A 27695-nucleotide genomic window follows, 5' to 3' on the forward strand; every position below is an offset into this window, starting at 1 on the left:
TTTTTGTGTGTGTGAATGTGCATGTGTCCGCGTGGGTGTGTTGCTTGATCATAAACAACAGCTGTTCAGGGTTTTCTTTCAAAACCTGTCCCATTTTTACAATGTGCCAGCAGGGCTGAGTCAGGCAGTCTCGAACCTGTCACTCTGGTCTTTGACACGGATATGTGTGCGTGTGTGCGGTGTGTTGGTGCACTCTTACTCTGTATGGTGGTACATCCGTGTGCATCATCAGGATGTGGGTGTGTCTGTGTGTTTGTGTAGAAATCCAGTGGCTTTGGCCTGAAAGCTACAAATTGCTTAGAATGTTTCCCACAGGGTCATGATATCCTGTCCAAAGAACAAACTCAGCCATTGTGGAACAATGAACCCAAACAGAAGGGTAAAAGCTCAACAGCCAGAAAGTGGGGCTTTAATATTGACTCCAGATACATAATACAGTTTTAGATACATCTTATTTCTGATATTTTTAATTTGATGCTCAGTGCTTTATCGGTCGTCCGCCCCCCTCCCATCCTGATCATTCAGCTATAATTAGATGTGTAGTTATTTAATTCTATGTTGTGTGTATATAATATATATATATATATACATACACACAGTGGGGGAAAAAAGTATTTGATCCCCTGCTGATTTTGTATGTTTGCCCACTGACAAAGAAATGATCAGTCTATAATTTTAATGGTAGGTGTATTTTAACAGTGAGAGACAGAATAACAACAAAAAAATCCAGAAAAACGTTAATGAGGGAAATAAGTATTTGACCCCTTTGACTTAGTACTCGGTGGTAAAACCCTTGTTGGCAATCACAGAGGTCAGACGTTTCTTGTAGTTGGCCACCAGGTTTGCACACATCTCAGGAGGGATTTTGTCCCACTCCTCTTTGCAGATCCTCTCCAAGTCACTAAGGTTGGCCCTGTTCATTGTCCCTTTGATGCGGTGCAGTTGTCCTGTCCCCTTAGCAGAAAGACAACCCCAAAGCATAATGTTTCCACCTCCATGTTTGACGGTGGGGATGGTGTTCTTGGGGTCATTCCTCCTCCTCCAAACACGGCGAGTTGAGTTGATGCCAAAGAGCTCGATTTTGGTCTTATCTGACCACAACACTTTCACCCAGTTCTCCTCTAAATCATTCAGATGTTCATTGGAAAACTTCAGATGGGCCTGTACATGTGCTTTCTTGAGCAGGGGGACCTTGCGGACACTGCAGGATTTCAGTCCTTCACGGTGTAGTGTGTTACCAATTGTTTTCTTGGTTACTATGGTCCAAGCTGCCTTGAGATCATTAACAAGATCCTCCCGTGTAGTTCTGGGCTGATTCCTCACCATTCTCATGATCGTTGAAACTCCACGAGGTGAGATCTTGCATGGAGCCCCAGACCGAGGGAGACTGACAGTTATTTTGTGTTTCTTCCATTTGCGAATAATCGCACCAACTGTTGTCAGCTTCTCACCAAGCTGCTTGGCGATGGTCTTGTAGCCCATTCCAGTCTTGTGTAGGTCTACAATCTTGTCCCTGACATCCTTGGACAGCTCTTTGGTCTTGGCCATGGTGGAGAGTTTGGAATCTGATTGATTGATTGCTTCTGTGGACAGGTGTCTTTTATACAGGTAACGAGCTGAGATTAGGAGCACTCCCTTTAAGAGAGTGCTCCTAATCTCAGCTCGTTACCTGTATAAAAGACACCTGGGAGCCAGAAATCTTGCTGATTGATAGGGGATCAAATACTTATTTCCTTCATTAACATGCAAATCAATTTATAACTTTTTTGAAATGCGTTTTTCTGGATTGTTTTGTTGTTATTCTGTGTCTCACTGTTAAAATACACCTACCATTAAAATGATAGACTAATCATTTCTTTGTCAGTGGGCAAACTTACAAAATTAGCAGGGGATCAAATACTTTTTTCCCTCACTGTATATATATATATATATATATATAGGGTATGTGTGTGTGCAAACAGTCCTGGGACAGTCAAACACACATTTTGAATCCAATTATATTTTCTGTACTTGGCCACAAGGAGGCATCAGATGCCTGTCCTTGTTCTGGACTCTTGTCATCCTTTTTATTTATTTATGTATTTATAATAGAACCCAAAATATATAAATATATCTATATGGGGTTGTCTCTGCCCTGCTTTGATTACAGAATAGTTTACAGGCACCAGAGTGGAGAGAGGGAAGGCAGAGGAGGGAGGTACAAAAATAGAAAAAAGAAAAATGAAAGAGGGAGGGAGACACTTTCGTCTCCTAACTGCAACGCCTCATCAGTTGCTCTTTGAGTCCTACATTGCCATGGCAACAACCGAACAGCATTGAGAGAGAGAGGGAGGGAGAGAGAGAAAGATCCTGACAGGAGCCCCTTTAAAGTCAGAAGGAAAGAGAGAAGAGGATAGAGAGATAGGAGGAGAGAGAGAGTGAGGGATTTTGAAATGGGTTTGTGTGCTGTGCTTCTGATCTGTCTCTCCCAGGCTGAGTTGATGAGAGTTTGGGCACAGGAGCAAACAGGTAAGGGACCTTTAATAGCCTGGATGAACACTGAAACACTGTGCAAACGTTTTCCAATTTGCCACCTTGCTGACATGTTGATTAACAGGACTGATTTTGCTTCTGATTTAGGTGCTTTTCAGAGTGTATTCCTCATGAATCATGCTTGACCTTTACCTTATCTACACAAACTATTTGAAGAATGGGACTGTCATTTAATGCATTTTTCCTTACAATGACCTGTTATGTTTCTCAATTCTGTATGTTTATGATTTTGTTTGGAAGGGAATCTTGTTTCAACCATTAGTTGATTTTTTAAAGTAAATTGCTGATTTAATTACAGGACATCAACAAGGTGACTTTTCCAATGTACTCTGGGTCATATGAAGGCTGTGGTAGTTTGAGGCAAATAAAGTTTCCCCAGAAGATCAGTGAATTTATGCACCTCGGCATCATGATTTTGAGGCGATAGCCTCTGGTGTTGCAGTTGACAGCTTGTGTTTCTTTCCTTTGTTGCATCTGCTGCTTTTATTGTGCTGGTTTTCAGTCTTGACCTCTGACTGGGACATCGGACAAAGGTGGTAATACTGCAATGTATACCTGAGATATACCAGGCTTGTAGGTGCAAGGTGTTTTATATTTTTATATTTTATATTTCTATAAGTTCACTGCAGATTTAAAAAGACTTACTGTATCAGTGTGCCTATGTATCTATTTTTGTTCCAATGTGTAATTGTCTGGTTTATTATTACTTTTAAGGCTGTCTTGCAGTGTTAAATTGTTTTGTGCAACAGCATCTGACATTTATTCAGACATTGATACTTAAGCTTCTGCCTCTCTTTAGAACTCTCAGAAATGGTCATTATTATATGAATTATTGCATTATTTTAAGTATTTAATAATGAAATTAATACTAATAATAATTCCACCGATACTGAGATTTGTGTAGTAGAAAGCAGTAGCCAAAATCAGCAGGGTTACAAACATGTTCTGCACTTGTACAATAAAACTGCGGTGTTCTCTCCAGATGAAAAGGTGCGATAGTTTACTTTTTTGTGTAATTCCATTTGTGTATTATTCATTTTTTAGAATTGAGAATTACTTCCCCCTTTTTAATCAAAACTTGCAAAACAATTTATTTCCAAAGCACTTTACTACTGCTGCAACCCCAGATAGATCTAGGACATTGGTTTTCAGCCAACAATTTGTTTCAATTATATAAATGAGCTTGTCTGTAATGAAAACCCTCTGGCTCTCCAGAATCCATCTTGGAATCCCCTGGCCTCGCAGAAGTCATGTCAGGTATTTTATAGTATGATCTTGAATTTACAAATGTGGTGCTTGTCTTATTGTAAGTAGTTCTTACAAAGCAAGCTGATGACCCTCAGCATTCTTCTGTTGCTAACCTGACCAGGGTACATTTGGTGAGTAGCACAACTTTGATTTTGAACCCACCAGTGCTTTCAGACTACATCCTGACTGGAGGGCACTGGATGAGCCATCAAAGAGTACAGGCTAAATGTCTATTGAAGTGATTTCAACAGTCCTGCTTCTCGGTCCTGCTATGTTAAAAAGTTGTGATTTTGATAATAGCTGTCAAACTCCTCTGCTCAGATTGCCAATTGATCCCATACTCCAGACAGGGACAGCAAGGAAAAACTGGGCTGTATCAGTACTGTGACTTGCAGTTGGGTGAATTAGGTTGGGGACTGCAAATAGGGTATGCAGATTTGATTTGCTATACGGCTCCACTGCTCTATATTTTGATCGTAGAAAAGAATGTTGGATTATGTCATTTGTAATTCAGATCTCGCCAAATTGCATCACTGTAGCACTCTAGCAGGACATTTGTTACAGTATTTTTTTCAGCCCTCTTTTCCTGTAGTCTCCTTTTAAATTACACAGGATGGCTTGATCATGACGCTGCTATGGTTCAGTTTACGTATATATTATGTATGATAAAATCTAATAAGAGGTCATAAAATAAGAGTCTAGAGAGCAATTGTTAAGTCTACTAATATTGTGTTGCTGATAACCTAGATTATCTTGTCACACATTGTTGTTTTTTGTTTTTTCTAGTGACCTAATTACCTTATGCATAATACTTTTATGACTCAGAGAGATGGCCCTGCAGGATTTAATCTAATGCTGTTTTGTTCTGAAGATTGCCCAGGCACTGCCAATCTTAAGCACAGGAAGAAGCTGCTGCACTAACTTACTGTCCCCTGTGCTCTGTCTGTTTTGTAAAGAGCTGTTTGTTTTCCTCAGGAGTGAGCACCAGCCTAACATAATTGTTTAGTGATTTAGCTGAGTAAACAGAACGCAGTGAGTGTGTTGATTGTTGTTGTTATTGACACTTATTTTGCATTTCTAATGGGCATGGAGGTTCTTAGTCATTCTATTAAATTGATTATAGTAATAATACTATTATTATAATAATAATCATAATATCCTGCAGTTATATAGTGCCTTTCATTCCACTGGATCCCAAAGAGCTTTACTGAAGTGCAGAACCCACGTTTGGTGGCACTAGTAGCTCCATTGCACTGCAGATGAAACAGAAACAGAAGTGAGACACTGCTTATACAACCAGCATGTATTTCTCTCATTCTGCCTCTTTCGTTTAGACTGTTTAGACTCTGCACTGTTTCTTAAATGAGTATTCTCATATAACCAGCCAAGTTTCTGTCTTAGAAAACTACAGTATGTGACTTCATGTTTAAATGAAGTCATATATTTTATGAAGTATATTTTGCTATGGATGTTGTGACTCCTAATGTTCTGTATATGTAGTAAATTGTGTGCCACCTTAATAATACTTTGAAATCACATTAGATAAAAGTGTCTGCTAAATTATGTAATAATAATAATAATAATAATAATAATAATAATAATAATAATAATAATAATAATAATAATAATGGAGAAGTAGCAAGGGCAGTGCTTTCACGTGTAATGTGAGAGAACCTGTACAGTGTATGGGGTTGATTTGGATTTTATGGTCTGCAAAGTTATATTATTGTCTGTCAGACTCAACTCTTACCTCAGCTCAACTCTGACCAACCTAAATTAAAATGTTTAATGTGCAGTAATTGGGGATAAAGAACCTAATGACTGATAATTAATTTGCACCTGTATAAAATGTGTGATCAACAGAGCAAATGATTGGACTGATTCTTTAACTGCAGCGCTGTGATCAGTGAGCTTTCGTCCACCAGGGCTGAGGTCTTCATGGAAATTACAGGAAAAGAGGAGCCGAGAAATATTTTTTTCTAGGTCATTAAAAAAACCGAAAAAACATCAAAATAGATCTTGGTTTGACCTTCCTGAAAGGTTTCAGTAACAATTGTGTGAAATGCCAACCCACACAGCCGTTAGGTCTGTCACACCAGTCCTCTGCTTCTCATGTACCCTGCAAAGCCAATTACTGTATTCATCTGTCATTAACTCAAACTAATGCATGTTCAGAAAACACCTGCAATCTAAAAAGGATTATAATGGATTTCCAACAGTGACCTAAAATCTAAAAGCTTCTTGATACAGGCTCATAGCATAAATCATTTGGGAGCATGGTTAAGAGTTTAAGTAAATCAAAGAAGCTTCTTCTAAAGGCTAGTTCTCCTGTTACTTAGCCTACTTTTAGCGTCTGTGCTTTATTCATAACAGGTACTTAGCAAAGGAGCCCTTCTTGCATTTCGTCTCACAAGCCATCTGCGGTGCCGAGTCATATCATGAATTTCAAACTTAGTTGAACTATTTTTATAATTAGAAACATACATATACACTACCCATTTTCTCAGTTTTTTATTGAAATGTAAACAGTTCAAGTCCAGTGAATAACCTGAAATGGTACAAAAGTAAGCAGTAAACTGCCATAGGTTAAAAAAAAAGTTTAGGTTACCAAAAACTGAAAAATAATGTACATTTCAGAGTTATATAGTGTTACTACACCCTGTTAAGCATTATTTGGCAGTGTTACACACAGCTCCTGTGCATAGAAGTTACACTGTATTCCTACAATGCGCACATCATTTGAAAGCTTATTCTCTTGGCTACCAGCGCGTTTCATTGTCAAACACATCCGATTTACAGTTTCCTTGTTGCCCGCTGTCATTCAGAGCCCGGGGGGTAAACGTGCAGTCTGCTCGGGGGGGGTCTCATTTAGACCATCACAGATCACTCAGTTACGTTGCGAATTGGCTTGTTTTGTTCAGAGCAATCTATCAATGAATCCAGTATATATTAATTAATGTTCATTCAAACACAGAGAAGTTCAGATCCAATTATGTAAAATCGTTGTGTATTACCCCCATCCCCCCCAGAGCTATACTCTGGTGCAGATCTGTTCAAGAAGGAGAGAGTGGTGTTATAATGAGGGGTTTAAAAATAGTTATATATATATATATATATATATATATATATATATATATATATATATATATATATATATATATATATATATATATACATACACTCACCTAAAGGATTATTAGGAACACCATACTAATACTGTGTTTGACCACCTTTCGCCTTCAGAACTGCCTTAATTCTACGTGGCATTGATTCAACAAGGTGCTGAAAGCATTCTTTAGAAATGTTGGCCCATATTGATAGGATAGCATCTTGCAGTTGATGGAGATTTGTGGGATGCACATCCAGGGCACGAAGCTGCCGTTCCACCACATCCCAAAGATGCTCTATTGGGTTGAGATCTGGTGACTGTGGGGGCCAGTTTAGTACAGTGAACTCATTGTCATGTTCAAGAAACCAATTTGAAATGATTCGACCTTTGTGACATGGTGCATTATCCTGTTGGAAGTAGCCATCAGAGGATGGGTACATGGTGGTCATAAAGGGATGGACATGGTCAGAAACAATGCTCAGGTAGGCCGTGGCATTTAAACGATGCCCAATTGGCACTAAGGGGCCTAAAGTGTGCCAAGAAAACATCCCCCACACCATTACACCACCACCACCAGCCTGCACAGTGGTAACAAGGCATGATGGATCCATGTTCTCATTCTGTTTACGCCAAATTCTGACTCTACCATCTGAATGTCTCAACAGAAATCGAGACTCATCAGACCAGGCAACATTTTTCCAGTCTTCAACTGTCCAATTTTGGTGAGCTTGTGCAAATTGTAGCCTCTTTTTCCTATTTGTAGTGGAGATGAGTGGTACCCGGTGGGGTCTTCTGCTGTTGTAGCCCATCCGCCTCAAGGTTGTACGTGTTGTGGCTTCACAAATGCTTTGCTGCATACCTCGGTTGTAACGAGTGATTATTTCAGTCAAAGTTGCTCTTCTATCAGCTTGAATCAGTCGGTCCATTCTCCTCTGACCTCTAGAATCAACAAGGCATTTTCGCCCACAGGACTGCCGCATACTGGATGTTTTTCCCTTTTCACACCATTCTTTGTAAACCCTAGAAATGGTTGTGCGTGAAAATCCCAGTAACTGAGCAGATTGTGAAATACTCAGACCGGCCCGTCTGGCACCAACAACCATGCCACGCTCAAAATTGCTTAAATCACCTTTCTTTCCCATTCAGACATTCAGTTTGGAGTTCAGGAGATTGTCTTGACCAGGACCACACCCCTAAATGCATTGAAGCAACTGCCATGTGATTGGTTGGTTAGATAATTGCATTAATGAGAAATTGAACAGGTGTTCCTAATAATCCTTTAGGCGAGTGTATACTGCCTGTACGAGAAAAAAAAAAGAACAGTTTGGACCCTGTGTTTATCTGTCTGTGGAAATAAATATCACTTGTCACCTTTCTTTTGTTTGAAGGACTTAAAAAATATCTGTAATACTATGACAGATCCAAACCAGAACCTGCTGCAGGCAATCCTTTTAATGATGTAATTAAACAAATTAACAATTTTCTAGAACATATGTTCATGTGATTTGTACTCTGTGAGGGGAAGTGAGAGAGTCCCTGAGATGTGCTGTAGCTCTAGGGGTTAATATCCTTATCTCTCTGGGTGCGTGGCTATTAAAGTGAAAACGTGCAGCTGCTGGGTTTCCTGTGTGTCCCAAAAAACAGATCTAATTTTGGCAGAAAGTCCTTGGCTTTTTTTGGAGCTGGCATGCAACATCTTGACATTCTCCTATCTCCTGAGAAAAGCATGGCTGGTTCAATATAGAGCCATTTAAAGACCTTCTCAGACTGAGGAATAACTTGTGGTTAACCATTTCCACATCAGAAATCTGTGCAGAGAAGTGTTCTCTAGTTTACCAGGTAAGCTTAGTTTAAAAAAAATGTTTAGACCCCATCGTAAGAATTGTTTCTTGTTGCTCACTGCTGCAACCCAGCACCATCACAGGATGAATTACATCCAGGAATCACCCCCATCAGATATTTGCTTTAAGGCTGATTGATCCCTTTCCCACTGAAAACTCTAATCCTAACTTTTCAGGTTGAAGATGGATACAGATTGAACAATTTCCACTTGTCGTGTGCTCAGATGTCACTATTTATTGTACAGCGCTCTGTGCACATAAAATGATACAAAAAACCCAGCTCCTCTCAAGCCTAATTAAACTTTATCTACTGCATCTACACATGCAACAATAAACAGGCACACATAAGAGATTTCCTTCAGGAAGAAATAAAGAATCAAATTTTGCTCCTTGTGGGTGCTTTGCCATTATTTAGTTTTTTATTGGTAGAGATGGAGCAGGAAGCGCAAGCCGAAGCAGCTGCTCTTCACTTTCTTAGTGTCAATTCAGCATCTTTAACTTCAAATGAGAAAATCATAACACAGATCTTTAAATTGTTGCTGTAGTCCTCTGCCTGTGATCATTATGTGTTATTGAAAAGAAAATGATATGAAGGCAGTGATGGGACCTGCTCATTGTTTTCAGGCTACAAGCAGTGCTGAATTACACTTTCAAGGTCGATCTCGGGGGCTCTAGGACACAGAGACAGTTCCATCTTTTATTTTTACTGATGATTTGTTGTACTGTGCTGTTTCACATTTGGATCGATCCAATATGTCAGGAGCATTCTTTATATTGTAAGTGAGAGTACCATAATACCTGCAGAATTGCAATTAACAAAATACTGCAGTGTCAGCAAAGCACCTGAACTGATCCACACTAGTTTTTTTTGGTTTATTTGTTGTTGAACTAGAGGCCAGCAGTTGCTTTACAGTAGTTCCCAGTCTCTTGCATCACAAATTGCATCCCGTCATTTTAAATAAACTTAAATAGACTTTTCTGCTTTCTCTCAATATTATACTTAAAAATAAAAAAAACTCAATAATTTTCTCATTCAAATTTTATTTCATTATAATTATTTTATTTTTATTTTTTGTCAGAAATTGCACATATGAATAGTTTTTTAGTACTGTTAAGGAGTGTACTTATACACTCTTATACAATAGTGTTCCCAGGCAAACACCGAAGCTAAATTGAAACACTAGCAAATCCAGGTATGTGCTCAACATATTTTCCTTTTTAAATTTCTGTTTTTATTTTGAGAGCATATGCAATTTGGATTTTCGTCTGGTGCTTCATCTTATCCCTTGTCTATTTGCCAAAATCCGCAACATGTTTGTTTGAAAACTGCATGGATATGTGTGATCCTATCATAAGGCTAAAGAAGGTAATCCTGCATTATATTTATAAACTCAGCAGGGCTTTGTAATACACTGGCATGGCATTTTAAAGTACACATTTACAGCAGTGTCGATTTCTGAAATGACTATGCACACTGTATCGATGGAGCCAAGTAACCATTGTATGTATCCTGGTCTGGAGTTGTCCATAGTTTAAATAAATAAATAAATAAATACATCAGATATTATTTTTATAGTTTTGTCCCAATTGCAGCATGGCACTATTTCATTTTGCTGGATGCATTTACAAGCACCATAATTACAAAACCCCTCTGGCATTGAATTTACTCCTGAGTGAATACAAAGGGAGATGAAATAGAGACATGCAGATCAGTGTTTTTTGTCTTTGACAGTTACAATACGTTCTTGGTCTCTAGTCTGATGTTTTGCCCTTTCTCTGTGTGACATCTGACCCAGACATTCTTCCTGCTATGATGTAGACAGGTAGTTATTAAAATGTAAAGGCTCCTATGATTTTGCTGTAGCACACCATGTTCTAGATGCAACCGCAAGTGATAAATGAGATGCTTTCTGGGGTATATTGGTGTTTCCCTTACTCTGTGTCGCTATAGATCACACACCTCATATCTCAGACTTGATCTCCTTCACAAATCTGTAGTGAAAGGGTGGTGGGGCTCCCTATATTCACAGCTTCTTCCAAATACTCTGACAGTTCTGTCCGTGCCTCCCTGCTGTTGCGCTCGATCCACCCATAGCCAGTGTCATGCCCTGATGCTGAGCCGCTGCTGAGCTGACAGTATTGACTGCTTTATAATCCACTCGTCTCAATCTCTTTCGCACGGATCAGCACCTCTGGAATGGGTGGCCAAGGCTGAGGAGTAACAGTGCTCTGTCCTCTGCTGTCTCCCAGTGATTTTTAGTGAACCACTCAGATTTACACCTCCTGTCAGACCTGTCACTAAGACAGCAGTCCTGCTATTGTATCAGCAGGGCAGACCAGCACACCACCTTTTGCGTCATTGTGCGCTAGAATAAGGAGACGGCACTGGCAATTGTACCGCAGATTACCCCCGGTGTGGAAGTTAAGCAGTGCTGGCTTTTGTATGTTTATTTGTGTGATCAGTCCTGGCACCCAGAACAGAAAAAAGGACTGTATCTTGTCTGTAGTATTGTTTCACACTCTCTTTTAAATATATTGGACACAGAAATTGCAATTGAGACTAATCGAAAGAGAGCATCTTGAGTGAACAGTGCATATCCCCCTGCTCCCCCTGCATATGTATGTGTCATTAAGAGTTTCTGAGCTGCCTTTTTTTCCCCTTCATTGGTTTTCCAGACATGCTGCCTCTAACTACCCCAAGATGAAACGTCTGTGCACAAATAGCTCTTGATTTTGAATATGAGTGAGTGTAAGTTCAGAACCCTATCATATTAAAATGAGCAGCACTGAAAAGGAAATTATACAGTGGTGACTAAATCCTAAATACAATATGGGGCAGCCAAAAAGACATCTGTGTTTGATAGATTGGCATAAACTGCTCCAAGGAGTGTTTTCGGGGTCAGTTTTTTCAATCATAAAATAAATGTAGGATAAATAGCAACCTATAGAGAATCAACTGCAGAATTTAACTGAGACCAAGCATCTGAAATGTGTCTTATTTTATTACCTGCTAATTTAAGCACAGGTTGGGGATGCAATGTTTTGAGTTAAAATCTTCTCTCGTGATCTTGTCATGATTTTTATCTTTTATGACTTTTAAGTAGCCTATTAGCAGTGACAATAATGCAAGCAAACCCAAAAGAAATACAGAAAGGGGTCAAGTCCCTGGGAAACAACCTATGTTAGAGAAACTGAAAGTAATTGAGATGGATCTTAAAGCATGCAGAATCATTTACAACTGAATTAGTCCTTCAGAACTTTTGTTATTGTTTTTAAACTCTTTTTAGCTCATGTTCATTGGTAGTACTGTTAGTAGTTAGTAATCCCTCAGTGAAAGAACCCCACCTGGCACCAGTACAAGTTTGTGTTCAAGAGAAGGTTTATATCTGGGGGAGGAGGGTTGGGGTGAGGTACAAAACTGTCTGTACATCTGACAGAAAGGAAGAAAGGGCAACAAGAGATGTATTTCGTAGCTGAAGACATCTACAGAACTAATAGGATGCTACACCCGGGCAAGCAAACACTGTTGGACCTAAAATTGTAAGACACAACTCTGTGTTAAAGACACAGCACAGATTCTGAAGGTGCCAGTGAAGGACTGGCAAAGTTTTTTGTTGTAACTTCACAGAAAAGCAAGCAATGAAGATTTCAGAAAGCTTGCAGCGGTCCGCAATGGTTTCAAAATGTGTTAGTCCCCATGCCAACAATATGATGAACATTCAAAAACACCTCGATTTCTGGCGAGGGTGCCATTATTGCATTCCTGACAAAGGCAGCTGGGGCTGGGATGCATCAGGGTTTTAGAATTTAAGAGCTATTTTGTCTCATTTGGAGAGTTGCTTTTTATTTGGTTTGTTTTTTTCACTTTCAAAACAGGGGAGTTGTAGCTATTGCTCTCTCTGTGTGTCTGTGGGGCACGCCTAAGCAGCTGTTTATAAAAAGGCAATTTGATTTAAAAAGGCGTTTTACACCCTGGTGTTCCACAACCTCCATTCCAGCCCTCTAATCTACGCCCTCGCCCCTCCTTTGATTTGGATGCAAACAAACACATAAACACCACCTAGAGCCAGGCTAAAGCCCCTACATCAGACCCTGAATCACTCCTACTGATGGGTGGGCCTGGGACAAAAGCCAAAACCAGATTGTCCTACCTGAAATAGAGCATTACTTTTTTCTCTTGGCTTATTCCCTTTGCTCTGCTCGGATTTCCCCCCATGTTATGTTTTAATTTCCTTTTTTCTTCAATTTTGAATGGACAACTGCTAATTAACTCAGTGGCATGACTCGAGTCCTTAAACACAAGAGGGAGGTAGGCCATTTTGCATTCTCAGAATTCTCACACAGTGAGCCTCACAGCAAAAACAGGGAGCATCATAACTGACCAGCTCCGATTGTGAGCACCCAGAGAGCCGACTGAGCTCAATTTAAATCACTTAACGCTCTGCTAGGCGAGAGCTCTGAACTGACTGTTAAAATGGGGACTAATAATTCTAAGCTTTTTGCTATTTCAGAGGTTATAGTTGATGAAATGTTTCAATATGAGGGTCTCATTCGTATTCAAGAATGTAAACCTAGATGACGACCTTGACAATACTTTTGCAGCAGGCTTGTCTCAGTGTTTTGTAGCAGCGACAAGCGGTGATGTTGTAAAAAGTTTTGTCCTTCTTAGTCTGTTCACACTGTTCACAGATGAAAAATGCTGAGGGACTCACAAAGTACAGAACTGCACACGTCCTTCTGATCTGAGCTACCCAGTTACATAACTCACTGATAACACTGCAGAGCTCACAGGCACTGTTGGGCGAAATGACCTGACCTGGCTGCCAACTGCACCCCACCTGGCTAACATTCAACTATCACATAGTCCAGACGGGAAGCAGTCACTCTGTAAGGGCAGTCCCAGTTAACATAGCAAAAAAGTGAACACAGAAAAATTTGTTGACTGCAGTGGGTGTTGTCAAAACATAAAAAAAAATGTTATAAAGTGATAATATTAATATTATTATTATTGTTTATTTCTTAGCAGATGCCCTTATCCAGGGCGACTTACAACATAAGTGCAATACAAAGTGTAAGAATACAGTTAAGTACAAGGCATCAAACATCACAAATTCAAATTAACATTAAACAGAGCAATTCAAAATATAATACATTTTACAACTTCCAATTTACACAGATAAGTACAGTAAGTGAGGTCATACATCCTAGAAAGTAAAGCTAAGGGCTGTCAAGATGTAAGGTCACAGTCAAGGGCTACTGGAAAGGGAGCAAGGAGGAAATCAATCAATAATACAAGTATTAGTAACGGAAGAAGCATGATAAAATGCTGTGAAATGCTATCTAACGGGGATTAAAAGGACTAATATTACAAGTACTGTCTGAAAAGATGTGTCTTGAGTAAGTGCTGGAATGAGGTCAAGGACTCTGCTGTTTTGACTTCAGTGGGAAGGTCGTTCCACTATTTAGGGGCCAGGGATGAGAAGGAGCGGCTCTGGAGGAAGGAGAGTGGAGAGGAGGTAGAGTTAGTCTTCTGGCACCGGAAGAGTGCAGTGGTCTGGAGGGGATGTATGGGGAGACGAGTGTCTGAAGGTAGCTTGGTGCAGTGTGGTCGAGACAGCGGTAGGCGAGGGTCAATGTCTTGAACTGAATGCGTGCCGGTATTGGGAGCCAGTGGAGGGAGCGGAGCAGTGGAGTAGCGTGTGTGAATCAGGGCAGAGAGAATGCCAGACGAGCCGCAGAGTTCTGGATGAGATGGAACGGGCAGGTAGTAGTTGCAGGCAGGCCGGCCAGGAGAGAGTTGCAATAGTCCAGGCGGGAGAGGACCAGTGACTGGACGAGCAGCTGAGTCGAGTAGTTGGTGAGGAAGGGACGGATTTGTGTATGTTGCTCAGGAAGAATCTACAGGTGTGTGTCAGCGTGGTGATGTGCTGGGTGTAGGAGAGTGCAGGATCGAGGGTGACTCCTAGATTTTTAGTGGAAGACGAAGGAGAGAGTGTGGTGGATTCCAAGGGGATCGAGTTGGAGAGATCAGCAGAGAAGGTTTGGAAGAGTGGGGGAAAAACAGGAGATCCGATTTGGAGAGGTTGAGCTTGAGGTGGTGCGAGTGCATCCAGGTGGAGATAGCAGACAAACAGGAAGAGATGCGAGAGGGGATGAGGAGTCAGAAGAGGGAAAAGACAAGAACATCTGGGCATCATCAGCATAGAAGTGGTAGGAGAAACCATGGGATGCGATGAGGGGGCCCAGGGAGCGAGTGTAGAAAGAGAACAGGAGGGGGCCCAGGGCAGAGCCTTGGGGTACGCCTGTGAGGAGTGGTTGGGGGGTGGATGAGGAACCTCGCCATGTCACTTTGTAGGACCGGTCACTGAGGTAGGAGAACCAGGTGAGAGCAGTCCCAGAGATTCCAAGGTCAACAAGGCAGGAGAGGAGGATGTGATCGACAGTGTCAAATGCTGCGGAGAGATCAAGGAGGATGAGGATGGAGGAGAGGGAGTCAGTGACTGCCAGGAGAGCAGTCTCAGTGGAGTGAGCTGTGCAGAAGCCAGATTGCAGAGGATCAAGGAGTGAGTGATGGGACAGAAATGTAGAGAGCTGGCGGAGGACATCACGCTCGAGAGTCTTTGAGAGGAAGGGGAGTACAGAGACAGGGCGGTAGTTCTGAGGAGAGGTGTGGTCAAGGGTTGGTTTCTTGAGGAGTGGGATGATAGCAGCTTGTTTAAATGCAGAGGGGAAACAGCCAGAGAGGAGTGAGGAGTTGAGGAGGGAGGAGATGAAGGGGAGAAGATCAGGAGTGGTTGCTTGGAGGAGGCGAAAAGGGAGAGGGTCCAGGGCCCAGTTGTAGGTTTGTGACATAGGAGGAGAGCGGAAACCTCAGAGTCCGAGAGAGGTGAGAATGAAGAAAAGGAAGCTTGGTCGGTGGGAGGTTTGGGTGTGATGGGAGAGGAGGGGGGACTGTTGAAGAGCTTGAGGATGTCTGCAATCTTGGAGGAGAAGGAGGAGGCGAAATCATCAGCAGTGAGAGATGAGGGAGGAGGAGGGGGAGGGGGGCAAAGAGGGAGGAGAAGGTGGAGTAGAGTTTGCAGGGGTTGTTGACAGTGGATTCAAAGAGTGATTGGAAGTAAGATTTCTTGGCTGAGGTGAGTGAGGAGGAGAATGTAGACAGTAGAGAGCAGTAGAGTTCCAGGGCAGCTGGGAGTTTGGACCTTCTCCACTTCTGTTTGGCGGCATGCAGACTAGTTTGTGTTGAGCGGAGAACAGCAGAGATCCAAGGCTGAGGAGGGGAGGGACAGGCAGGACGAGATGTGAGAGGACAGAGAGAGTCAAGGGAGGAGGTGAGGGAGGAGAACAAAGAGGAGGTAGCACAGCTGACAGATAGATGGGAAAAACAGTCAATGGAAGGTAAGAGGGTGAGAGCAGTGGAAGCAAGGGTGGAGGGGGAGACGGAGCGGAGATTACGGCGGAAGGTGTACAGAACTATGCAGAACTATATACAGAACATATACAGAACACAGAAGATATACAGAACTATATTGAAGAGAAAAAATATTCCCAAAATGGCCATCAAAATACATAGAATAAACAACATAAAATGAAAAAGTAATCTAACAAAACATACTGTATAAGTTGTATGAGAAATGATACAGTTGTGCTTGCTACATATGGTTCCAGAGAGGGACCAATAATATCTGCAGACAATGCTATTGTGCAACAAACAGAACATTCAAGATCAGGATAACATTGCCAGAGCGAAATGTATTAGCTGGGCTGAGCCCTGTAGTCCACACGTCACTGGTTCACTGTGTCTTAGCTGAGAGTAGCCACAGTTCCCCAGTGGAAGCATGGTCTTGGGTGGATGGGATTGAGACGGCCTATTTATTCTCTGCTTGCCGCCGCACAGCAGTGCCTCCTGTGGCTTCCTGGGCTTCACTGTGCTAAACACAGTGGTTGGGCTCGCTCTGATTTACACATCGGCAAGCTTTTGTTTACACACTGCAGTAAGTTACAATGACAGAAAACAGCCATCATGCCAGGGCCACTTTGCTCCTGCTCTGAGCCGAGATGTTTTACCGATCTTAATTACAGTGATATACTGACACTATACTCTCTCATCGCTGTACTTTTTAGTACAGCGCTGCACCTTCATGTCCCAGGCTTTAACAATAAATAACACATTAGTCTGCAGATAGTGCTTTACAGCTTTGGCAGTGCATAGAGTGACTGTTGTGGTTTATATCTTCTGACAATGTTTCATCTCAAAATACCTATTTTATGTTTTTGTTTTTTTATTATTATTATTTTACTGTGACCTGTACTGCTGTGTAATGTGTGTGTGTGCATGTGTGTTGTATCCCCACATGCACTGCAGTATGTGGGTATGAACTGGACTGTGAAGCCAGACAGACTGCTGCGCCAGCACTCTCATCATCTCTTCAGGAAGGGCTGGGTTTTTACACTTTTATTGACTGCTGTTAAAAATAAAACATACATGGAAATACACTCTTATGGGCTTTAGGGCAATTTATGCTGACCACATGGTTAGGGTTTTTCTGAGGTGCCAACTCTTAAAAAACATTAATATTTTAAAATTATTTTTTTAGACTCTCCTTTTATTTAATTCTTTAGTATTTTATATTCATTCTTTCTTTCATTTTTTTGACACGCATGTTTTATGCATTATACATCTCGGTAACACTTTAGATTGCATGTCCTTCTATTTAACTTTAATTATCAAGTAGTTGAATGTAAATAGATTATTATTGAATATCTATTAAATATTACATTGGGCCACACAATCTAAAGCGCTTCAAAAATATCTTGCCTTCCACAATCATAACTCCCCTTCTCTCTCCTCCCACTCACCTTCACGTATTTATCTTCGCTCTGTAGTCAGCCTGTCTGTTATTCCTTTCATCATCTGGTACCTACCAGGGCTATATATGTGCAGTAGATTCTGGAGTTGGGGCAAAGGGGATGGGGTGAGGGAAGAGAGTAAATATTTTAGGCAAGGTTAAAGGCCTTTTCTTAATAAAAAAGGGAGGGAAGAGATAGAGAAAGACATTTAATACATTGCACACATTCATGATTGGAAAAAGGAGAAAGGTAATTAGTTTTATTTTTAGACTCAGTTCATTGCTCACTTCAATTTGAAATGCCCCTGTGTTGCCACCATCACTTCCTGCAAATGCAGTACGAGAACGCAGCTGAGAGTTTCAATCCAGTTCTCAGGACCAGCTGAGTGGCAGGCAGCTCTGCCCTGCCATATGAGGGTGGCTATTAAAAGAGTACAGCATGGGGGTTTCTCTAATGCAAAAAAGCATGGTATACCTGTTCCCATATTATTATTACATTGGCTTCACAGCATCCTTTCAATAAGTAACTTATATAATGGCTCTCTGAACTTCAACAGAAAATATGACTTGTGAATCTTTACCCCTCCTTTTGACTAACTACAGAACATCTTTTGGCAGTTCTGTGTATGAGTTCTTAGGCAGGGTTACTAATGGTTTATAAAGTTTGAAGCATCATATACCAAGACCCATAATACAGACCTTTAACCTAAGCATCTCTGAATTGTCTGTTTTGATACGAATTGGAGAGCATGTTATTGTAACCAACCCCAAACAGTAAAGCTATGTGATTCAATAAATACATACTGTCCAGACTTGACAGCAATATATATTTTTAAAACCTTTCTTGAACTAAACATTACTGTCCAATGTCAGTAACCAACAGGCTGAGCTAAGTTTGCTGCACAGTGCAGCTGTCTTTCTGAAAGTAATCATTGGGACAGTGTAGAAGTGTATGTGGCTCCTGGGTCTGACTGATCACTACTGGTGTGGATTACAGAGATATAAACATTATTGATCCAAGATGCTTTCCATCAGGAGAATATAGGACCCTAAGCAGCAAGGATGTAATGGAGACACTGACTTCAGGAGATCTTCCTGTTTTTGGTAAATCTGCGTTTTTATGGTTCTTCCATAAATCTCCCCACCTCCTCATCCATCTCTCCTTTCTGCACATCCCTCTTTCTCATCAGGGATGGAGCTGAATTAATCCAATTAACTGCCTGTAATTATGTCGCTGCAGAATTAGCCCTGCTTGGTGCAACAGAGATAAAAGAGGAACACAATTAGAGCTGAAAGCAGCTCAGTTCTCTCTGTGACACCTCTGCTCCCACCTTTTTCCACAGCATCTCTATATGAACCTGAAATACTTTATTTGAACCAATCCTGTTCCTCCCTAAAAAAGATGTATGTTATTCCTTTTTTGCACATCTTTGCATGTCTTTGTTTGACACTTCTTTGATGCTAAAAAAGGCTTTTAACCTTGCCTTCTTCTACTGCACGTCCCTCTTCTCTTACTTTCTGACACCATCTGTGTCTCTCTCTGCAGTTCATTCAATAGGTGCCCTCATTCAGGCTGAATTGGAGGAATAACTGCATTCTTAATCAATTAATTTGTTGTCAAAGACAGGGCCGGCCCTGAACAATTTGGTGCCCTAGGCAAGATTTTAGCTGGTGCCCCTTGCATCGCAGCCAATTCCACCACCGATCATTGTGTTCATACACTGACACAGAAACTGCATAGCTGTATGTCTTTGAGATTTTCTTTATTTTAGAAACAATAAACCCCACAAAATAAACAGTATTAAAGAAACAAGTGACATAAAACAAATTATAAATACAATATAAATAAGAGTATTGCATGAAAAAACTATATTATAGAATTAGTGCAATATGCATAATGTAGCATTGTTCTACAGCCTTACTCACCTTGCCTTTCTTGCAGCAAACAAGTGACATAAAACTAATTATAAATAAGTGGATGGTCCGTGCAGCACACTTGAAAGAAAAAGTGTATTTCTCAAAACTATGCCATAGGTTAAGTTATTCCCCAAACAGCTGAATAGTCTTTCCAACATTCCCTAATGAATTTAAGGTAAAAGTAACTGACATTGACTCTAGCTAGCTCTTTAAATGAGCGAACGTAACTAGTATCATCCAAAGAAAGCGGGCTAGTAGTAACACTGCTCCAACGGTAACTATGCAATTAGATCAACTATTCATTCATCACATCACATTACCTCTGTCCTTATCCCGTTTTTCCTCCTCTTTTCTTCTTCTTTTTCTTCCCTGGGCACCAGAGGGCCTTTGGTCTTTTTGACTTGGTTTGAAGTGGCTACTGATGGTAATTAATCATGTTTCGTGTTCAGCGTCACTCACTGCTTCAGATAACTGCACTCGCCCCCCCCAACAATCAGGTCAGTCAAACTATGAGGGGGGAGGGGGATTGATGCGCTAGGCCGGGATGACGCTGCGGGCAACACAGAAAATATGGCCTAATAAGCTCTGTAGTTATGTTGTTGTGGGGGCTTTCCCTTTTTGGTAATATTTCCAATTAATATAATTAAAACAGTATTAGTAAAAAATAGTAAAAGTAAAAAAAAAAAAAAAAATCTTCACTCATTTGGGCGCCCCTATGGATGGACAGCACCCCTAGCATTTGCCTATTCCACCTAAGCCACGGGCCGTCCCCTGGTCAAAGACTTGGGTGATTTACTTGCCTTGACTGTTTAAATTAGACTCTTGAAAAGAGCTGTTGCTCTTCTGTTTACAGTTTTTTCTTAATTTCAGATTGGTCTTTATTTGATGTAGCACCCTTCAAAAATGTTTAACCACAGAGCACCTTTCATAAGCAAGGAATACATGAAGTACAGATGTGTGATTGATTGGTTAAAGTAATATTATTAACCTTGCAATAATGCATGTTATACGTGGAAGGACAACACTTGGAGAACCATGTAAAGGTTACTTTAATATCCATTAATCAGTCACTTAATCAGTTCACTCAAGGGAACTTTGATCCTTGAGGGTAGAAGGATGTTCAGTGGTTTATTTATGGAATCATCTTAATGATGGAATTTATTCCTGCTTAACTTATCCAGATTAAATGTTTCCAAGTAAATAAATTGGTGATATATGGGTGACTTCAAAACATGCTTAGATTGGGGCTCTGAGCGATTTCCTATTTGTAATAGGCTAAGATGAGAAAAAGAAACATGAAAATTACTTCTCTTATCTGTCTGTAGCTGATTGCACTTCAACTGTCGGCGTTTGTTATAGCAGGCTAGTCAAGCAGCCAGGTGTATAATTGTTTTAGGGGAATCATCACCTGAACATTGTGTATAATCCCCATTGATCCCACCAGTATCGAAGGTCTTCTCTGAAAAAGATCCAATGTATTTTCATAGGTGTTCGCTGCAGGGACTACACTAAGGTATTCAGATTTTGTTTTCCAAGAGGTGTACAGTTTGACATTGACTGTGTTCTCCCATACTTCCCATGGAATAAGTGTGTAATGACCGTCCACACTCTGGGAAGAAATTACAGGTACTGACACCTGGTGAGAAAGGTGAAGAATTCATCCCATGAATTTCAGGACTCATCTGGTTCTCTCACCTGTTCAACCCTTTTCAGTATTGTTCTCACACAATACTCATTAAATAATACATTCTCTTGTAGCTGTTTTTTTATTTTATTTTAAGAGTCCATTACCTCAGTTAGTATCATTCATACAGTATGCCTCGCTCAGAAAACATTATGTGAACAGTCAAGTAACCGCAATACTACCAAAGCTATACCTCATAGAGCACACAAGCTCTGCACTTGATCCACAGTAACACAGAATGTTACTATGTTATTATATATATAATAGAAATGAAAATCAATAAATTAATTTGAGATTGGAAAGAAAATTTGCCCTATGATGGACTGGTGTCCTGTCCTGGATGTATTCCTGCCTTGCGCCCTATGCCTGCTGGGATCGGTCCAGCTTCCCCGCAGCTCTCGCCAGGATAAGCGGTTCCAAAAATGTATGGATGGATGGATTGGAAAGAAAATAATATTAGAGGAGCTGTGAGTGAGCCACGAGACACATTGGCCTTCCACTCTGCTGTCCATCTCTTCTGTTGTATGCTGTAAAACTTTATAAGCTGGTTTTATGATTGTGTGAGTCAGAATAAGGAGAATGTACCGAATCTGATGAATCACAGAGAACTGGAAATTCAGCAAACCCTAAACCCTTTCCCGCCAAGGCAGCTGAACAATACCAGATCCTTGCATAACAAGCCTTTGCAAAGTCCTCATCTTCAGCATGAAAAAGCTATCTCCCAAGCACCACTTCTGGTAAAGGCCTCTGTTTTTAAGAATGCATCAGCCTGCCTACAACCTGCCCATGCCAGGTTGTTGCACAGAGCCAGATGAACAAGCAATTGTAGATTCCAGATTGGTAGAATTGAAAATTGGTGATTAAGATTTTATTTTTAATTTAAAAAAATAATCCCAAAACCCAAACCAATAAGAAACCTGCCAATCACATAGCAGAATTATCAAACATTCCTATATCTCTCATCTTGTGTGTAAATGTCATCCCATGATCAGTTTTATGTTCAGTTACCAACAATGTTTTTGGACAGGGGGGCCAGTTTCACTGGATGTACATTTGTTTTTAATAAATAGTTTTGTTGCATTTAACAAGAATGAAAACACAACACAGATTGGCTACTGTAGATCAGTTACAGATCCTGGATCAAAACATTTTTCACTTTAAAGATATTTGTGTGTCTAATCCTTACATGTGTGATTCATAATAAGTTAATACATCTTGGGGGAGGTGTCTCAAGTATTTTTTGGTTTGGGCTCGGAGAACTGCACGAGACAACTCTTCTACAATAAGAGACACCCTTCACACATTGTATTAAGTAATGAAATCATTAATCCAATTAAACATGTTAATCCTCCAGGTCCAAAGTTGGGAACCACTGCTGTAGAGTCACCAGTGCCACTCAGAGTTTAAAGACCAATGTCTCCAATTGGGTGTGCCACAAGAAACCCACATATTGCCGCTGACACGCATGCTTGTTATTCCATTATCTACATGCACTGTAGTGGTACGAATCCCTCCTAACTTGCCTGTATAGTATTATTAACAGAGTCAGTATGTTTTACATGAAGTCAGGTTTTCCAAAAAATGAATTGGAACATTTTGTTTTCTACAAACAAGACATTTCTGTACTGAAATGACTTTGATGAGATAATCTCATTACATTTTGATATAATTCACTGTACACATGGATTTTACGGTTCTAAAAATAAATAACAATAACATTTACCACTTGCATAATTCACAATGATGAGACAGAAACAGAGAGACTTCAATGGGTACTCTTCAGGTAATTGCTTGGTGCCAGTTACTATAGTATTAGAAGACACATTTGCATTTCATTGTGCTAAAATGAAGCAAAGCAATCACTTCATTAGTGCAAATCACATCCACTGTTTGGGTTTCAGTATCAAGTACATTGTTGCAGTTGTCATTGACAAAACCCGTTCTGCCAGAATTTAAAGGTAGTGACAATCGTTCACATATGTAGGAGATTTGGAGCCGTTTAAGATCAAATGGAAATAGGATAGCCTAGTTTAGTACATGTTGTCAGTGTAATAACAAGTGCCGAAGTAAACAGAGATTTCAAGTTAAATTAACACAGGGGCTAAAGAGTAGTTGCAACTTGAATACTTTGTCAGTTTCATTAAAGTTACAAGATAAAAAAACATATATTTGACACTGTGTATTGTATCTTAGAAAACCATTGATAACGAAATGTATTAATCACTGTAACCGTTTCCCCAGTAACTAGTTCCCAGTCCATTCCTGGCAACATCATCTGAAAGTGAATAAAGCTTTATCTAACTAGTCAGGGTCTGTCTGAAGTGATCAGTGACTGAAATCTGATATTCATATTCTTTTTTGCTATGAATCCTAACAGAAGATCAAGCTTTTGATTAAGTGACACACTTTGGTAAAGGAATGAAAGCCAAGCTTTGTACATGTGGAGTGCACTCCCAAGACATGTGGTTGGAAAAAATGTTCTTCACATGGCATAAAATACACTGTATCAACAAAAGTGATAGGACAAGCTTCACTGGTTATAGAGTGCACCGAAGGTCGTTTGCTATGTAGGCGTTGTTATTTTTTTCCTCTGAAGGGAACCATGACAGTACTATGATTCTTGGACAATAGTGTACTGCCAGCATTGATTGAATCCTTACTTTGTGAGGCCCCTTGTATCTTTCAACATGATAATGTGTCACAGAGCCGAGAGGTGCAAGGGAAAAAACATTGTGGCTTACTCAGAATTCTCATTTCAGTGTCTGGATGGAAAATGGTAGCATTACCATTTGACTCCATTATGCCAGGGACATTTTTGAAATATACCATTCAAACAGGATAAAATGGAAGTGTAAATTAAGCATTTACATTAGCGCTTCTCAATACCTTTATCTCCAGTTAATGAATAATAAATTGTCTTACTTTGCATCGACTCTCCCAATCAAATCAGTAACACATCAATGTTACTCTGGGCATCATTAAAATTAAAAAATATAAAATATTTTAACTTAGAGTTACATGTCTGCTGGGCATAGTAATTTGGCAACAATAGGTATTTTAGCAGAGGTGTCATGGTTACTTTACTCACTCATTTTGTTTCGAAATGTGTAGTTAAATTTAAAATCCCATCTCACAGGGATTGTGGACTCGAATGGTCTAGAAACTAAAAATTGCAATGTGGGAGGAAAGGGTACAGTACCTTCCAGCCATTTATCTAAAGCAATACAGTAGGCTAGGCCACAGGTGGGCCTACACCCTATAATATACATTGTGAAAATCTGCCTTTTATATTATTTCTGTTTTGCCACTGTTATTTAGGAAGGAACCAGTATGTTAGTTTTGGGAGTGCTAGCATACATTTGTAGGTGGTGTTATCCAAAGACATATTTTGGGAAATCTCTTGTTTACTTAGAAATAGTTTTTGGACATCTCTTGCTCATGTACTGTCTCCTTCCTGTTGAGCAGCTGACACCCACACTTTTTGAATTATGGCTTTAGAACACATGTAGTTTGTTTCCAGTAAATTGAGTCTGGTTCACTTGGATATGTGATTGTTTGTTGGTTTGTTTTATAAAAGGGAAAATAACTCCTTCTCTTTTGTATTTACATGCACAACACAGTGCAAAATATTTAAATCGAAAGGGGTCTCAGTTCTTTGCTGTTGCACTTTTGCGAACCCAGTTCCTGTTGTATTCCCATTGCTCTTTTGGACAGGGGCCTATGAACTCACATGACAACATGCAATGTATCTTGGGATGTCTGAACATTATTTATTTTCCCTTTTCAATGCTTAATCCTCTAGTTTCTTCTTGGATCCAAACAACCACAACTTGTTTTCATTTTGCTTTTAATGCAAAAGCAATATTTCATCTTTTCATTTCCCCACCTGTTCTTCATGGTGAAAGGTCATAAAACTGCTAAGTTATCGTGTCTTAATACTTTCACGCTGCATACAATATATATTTAGAAGGAAATCAATTTGTCTGATTGTAAAAGTAGTATGATTTTTCTCATCTAACTAGAAGCCTGGGTATAGAATAGCATTTTTACATTAACTTACTTAGATGTATTACCTTTCTTAAAGGATTGAGTATTTATTTCTGTTTGTATTTTACCAGGAAAACAAACTCTGCTATTGGAAATATTGTTTTGAGAGGGTGGCAAAATTTTAAAGGGAGATCATTTTGTTTATTATTTTTATTATTTTTAACCATTGGCAATATCTCCCCTGAAATAACACAGCACTGTACTAAGTTTATGTACATTTCTTTCAGTTTTTAAGACCCTGATTTTTTGCAGCATGTTAATCCCCCACACCATGGCTGCACTGTATTCACTTGATGATGTTTGATGTTGGCCAGAGGACGGGTTTGGAACACTCCTGCTCTTTCTACTACATTGTTTTTACAGGGAAACAGATACACCTCCCCTTTCCTAGCAATGTGATCTGTATCAGGTCTGATGAACTGCAGGCTCTTATATAAACCAACATCATGTGCAATACATTTCAAGTTTGATACATTACTTGGAGTACCAAAGCGTATCAAGATTGTAATTCTTTGTACATTCTTATTAAGCAAACCAAGAATAGCTTTTAAAAGAACCTTACAAAGCTGGTTGCTGTGAAGAGCAAGTAGTAGGTATACAATAACTGTATTGTAGCGGGCTGAAAATAAATAAATGAAATAAAGTAACATACAGATGATAGTGCCATTAATCCTCATCATCAAATTATTTTATGTCTATTGGCCTCATTATTCAGTTTCTTATAGTGCAGTAGATTTCAGATTTTGGAAATGAGAAAAACTAATAAAGGGAAACAAATATCTGAAGGGGTGTATTTTTATAGTGGGTTTTGTTTGATGGAAAACAAAATATTCATGATTTCAGCAGCAGGATTTCTGAAAATGCATTTTGGAAAAGCTTATGGAGTTGGTTGTGCACTGAAACACTAAAATGTTCTTATTTTTTCTCTTTTTTTGTACTTCCATTTGGTTCTGGTGAAATTATCCAATTTGTGAAACTAAAGCTGAGGTCACTGTGTTTAGAGAACTGTGCATTTATATTTGTACAAACATTTTCTTTAGATTTTGTAGTTTTTGGATCTGCCTGAAAATATCCCTGATTCTGCCAGATTACTGACTCAGCCTGCATGTGCCCTTTACCCTTAGCAATGCTAATTAGAATTGATGGAGGGCAATTTCCCCTGGCTTGTACAAAGAGTTGTTTTTGGACCCCCCACAACACCCAATAAAGTCAAGGTTGGCCAAGCTGTAGGAAGGGCAGAGATCATCCCTGACTCCACTGCAGCTATTTGATTTTTAAAATGCTAATTTTGGAGACATTTTGAGGGTCCACGATGGCTGTGGCCAAGCTAATTATAGAGCTGGGGATATTTAGACAAGCCAACGCGTGCATTCCAAAGGAGACAGTAAATGGAAGCAGTCTTTAAACATTAAGGGAAAAAAATGCTTTCCCATATTTCAGAAGCCTTTCATTGACCTCAATAACAGGTTTGAACATCCATCATTTTCAGTGGCTGTTTTCTAATATAGGCAGATGTGGACTAAATCCATTTGATGTCCAACTGATGTTTGAGTTTGTGGAAGCATTAACCGTTCTAAATGGAGTTTGTTTTTAGGCAATATAGTAACATACCTTGTTCAATAAATATAAGTTTAATCGCACAGGCTTCAGGAAATGACAGCCTTTTACATATTTTCATCAGTTTGCTTGAGCTTGTTCTGACAGAGACAGCGAAGTTAAGGCCCAGTAGTTTAAAATTCCATTGAAGATAAAACTCTATATTAGTTCTGCTGTCTTTCCTCCAGAAGACTCTTTGAGTATATGACAGGCATCCACATGCATTGTTTCTTCTTGACAGAGTTAACAGGCCTTGAATTGAATGCAGTATCACTGTAGATCTGAGGCGTCTGTGAAGCTTGAATTACACTCGAAACTTTCCCATCAAAACTGAGAGCAAAACAAAGAGTAAGCACAATGTTTCAGTGAGGGAAATTTGTGATTTAATAATATGTTTTATTTATGTGAAAGCCAGGCACACTGCCCTGGAACTTCTCCCACACTCCACACCCTCTCGTTTTTCTCTGTCTCTGTCTTTCTCTCTTGTCCTGTTCCTCTCCCTTCTTCCTCACTCTCTGCCCATTTTCTTTTTTCTGTCCCGTGACCCCACCATTGAGGATAAATTGTATCTGATACAACATCAAATCTAAAAACAGCTTCTCATGTGTGACTTTGAACACATATGTGTGTCTTCATCTCTTCTCCCCTTTGGGATGTTTTCTGTTCCCTCTATTCTGCCTTATACAACTTTCTCTCTGTCCCCCTGTGACATCTGCTGATCCCATGAAAACATTTTCCAATAAAAATACAAAGAAATCAAACCTAACACAGCACAGTCGATTTGGTGTTGAGTCTTCCCTGGCATTCAGCGCAACCCTTTCCTGAGCCCCCAGTGTTTGAAGTGTTTATCACCATGTTTTGAAAGCTGTCCC

The 27695-nt window shown here is 39.9% G+C and overlaps 1 protein-coding gene across 2 annotated transcripts in view; it reads left to right on the forward strand.

The window, feature by feature from the left end:
• Positions 1 to 2277: 2277 nt before the first annotated feature.
• The window catches only part of plxdc1 (plexin domain containing 1), a 76900-nt gene continuing 51482 nt past the window's right edge, over positions 2278 to 27695 (forward strand). For both annotated transcript variants that reach the window (XM_066698384.1, XM_066698385.1), the window contains exon 1: positions 2278 to 2508. In XM_066698384.1, the coding sequence (XP_066554481.1) occupies positions 2433 to 2508 (76 nt within the window). In that variant the 5' untranslated portion in view covers positions 2278 to 2432. The remainder of the gene's footprint in view (positions 2509 to 27695) is intronic.

Source organism: Amia ocellicauda, chromosome 3, assembly GCF_036373705.1.
Source record: "Amia ocellicauda isolate fAmiCal2 chromosome 3, fAmiCal2.hap1, whole genome shotgun sequence".
Classification (NCBI taxonomy): Eukaryota; Metazoa; Chordata; class Actinopteri; order Amiiformes; family Amiidae; genus Amia; species Amia ocellicauda.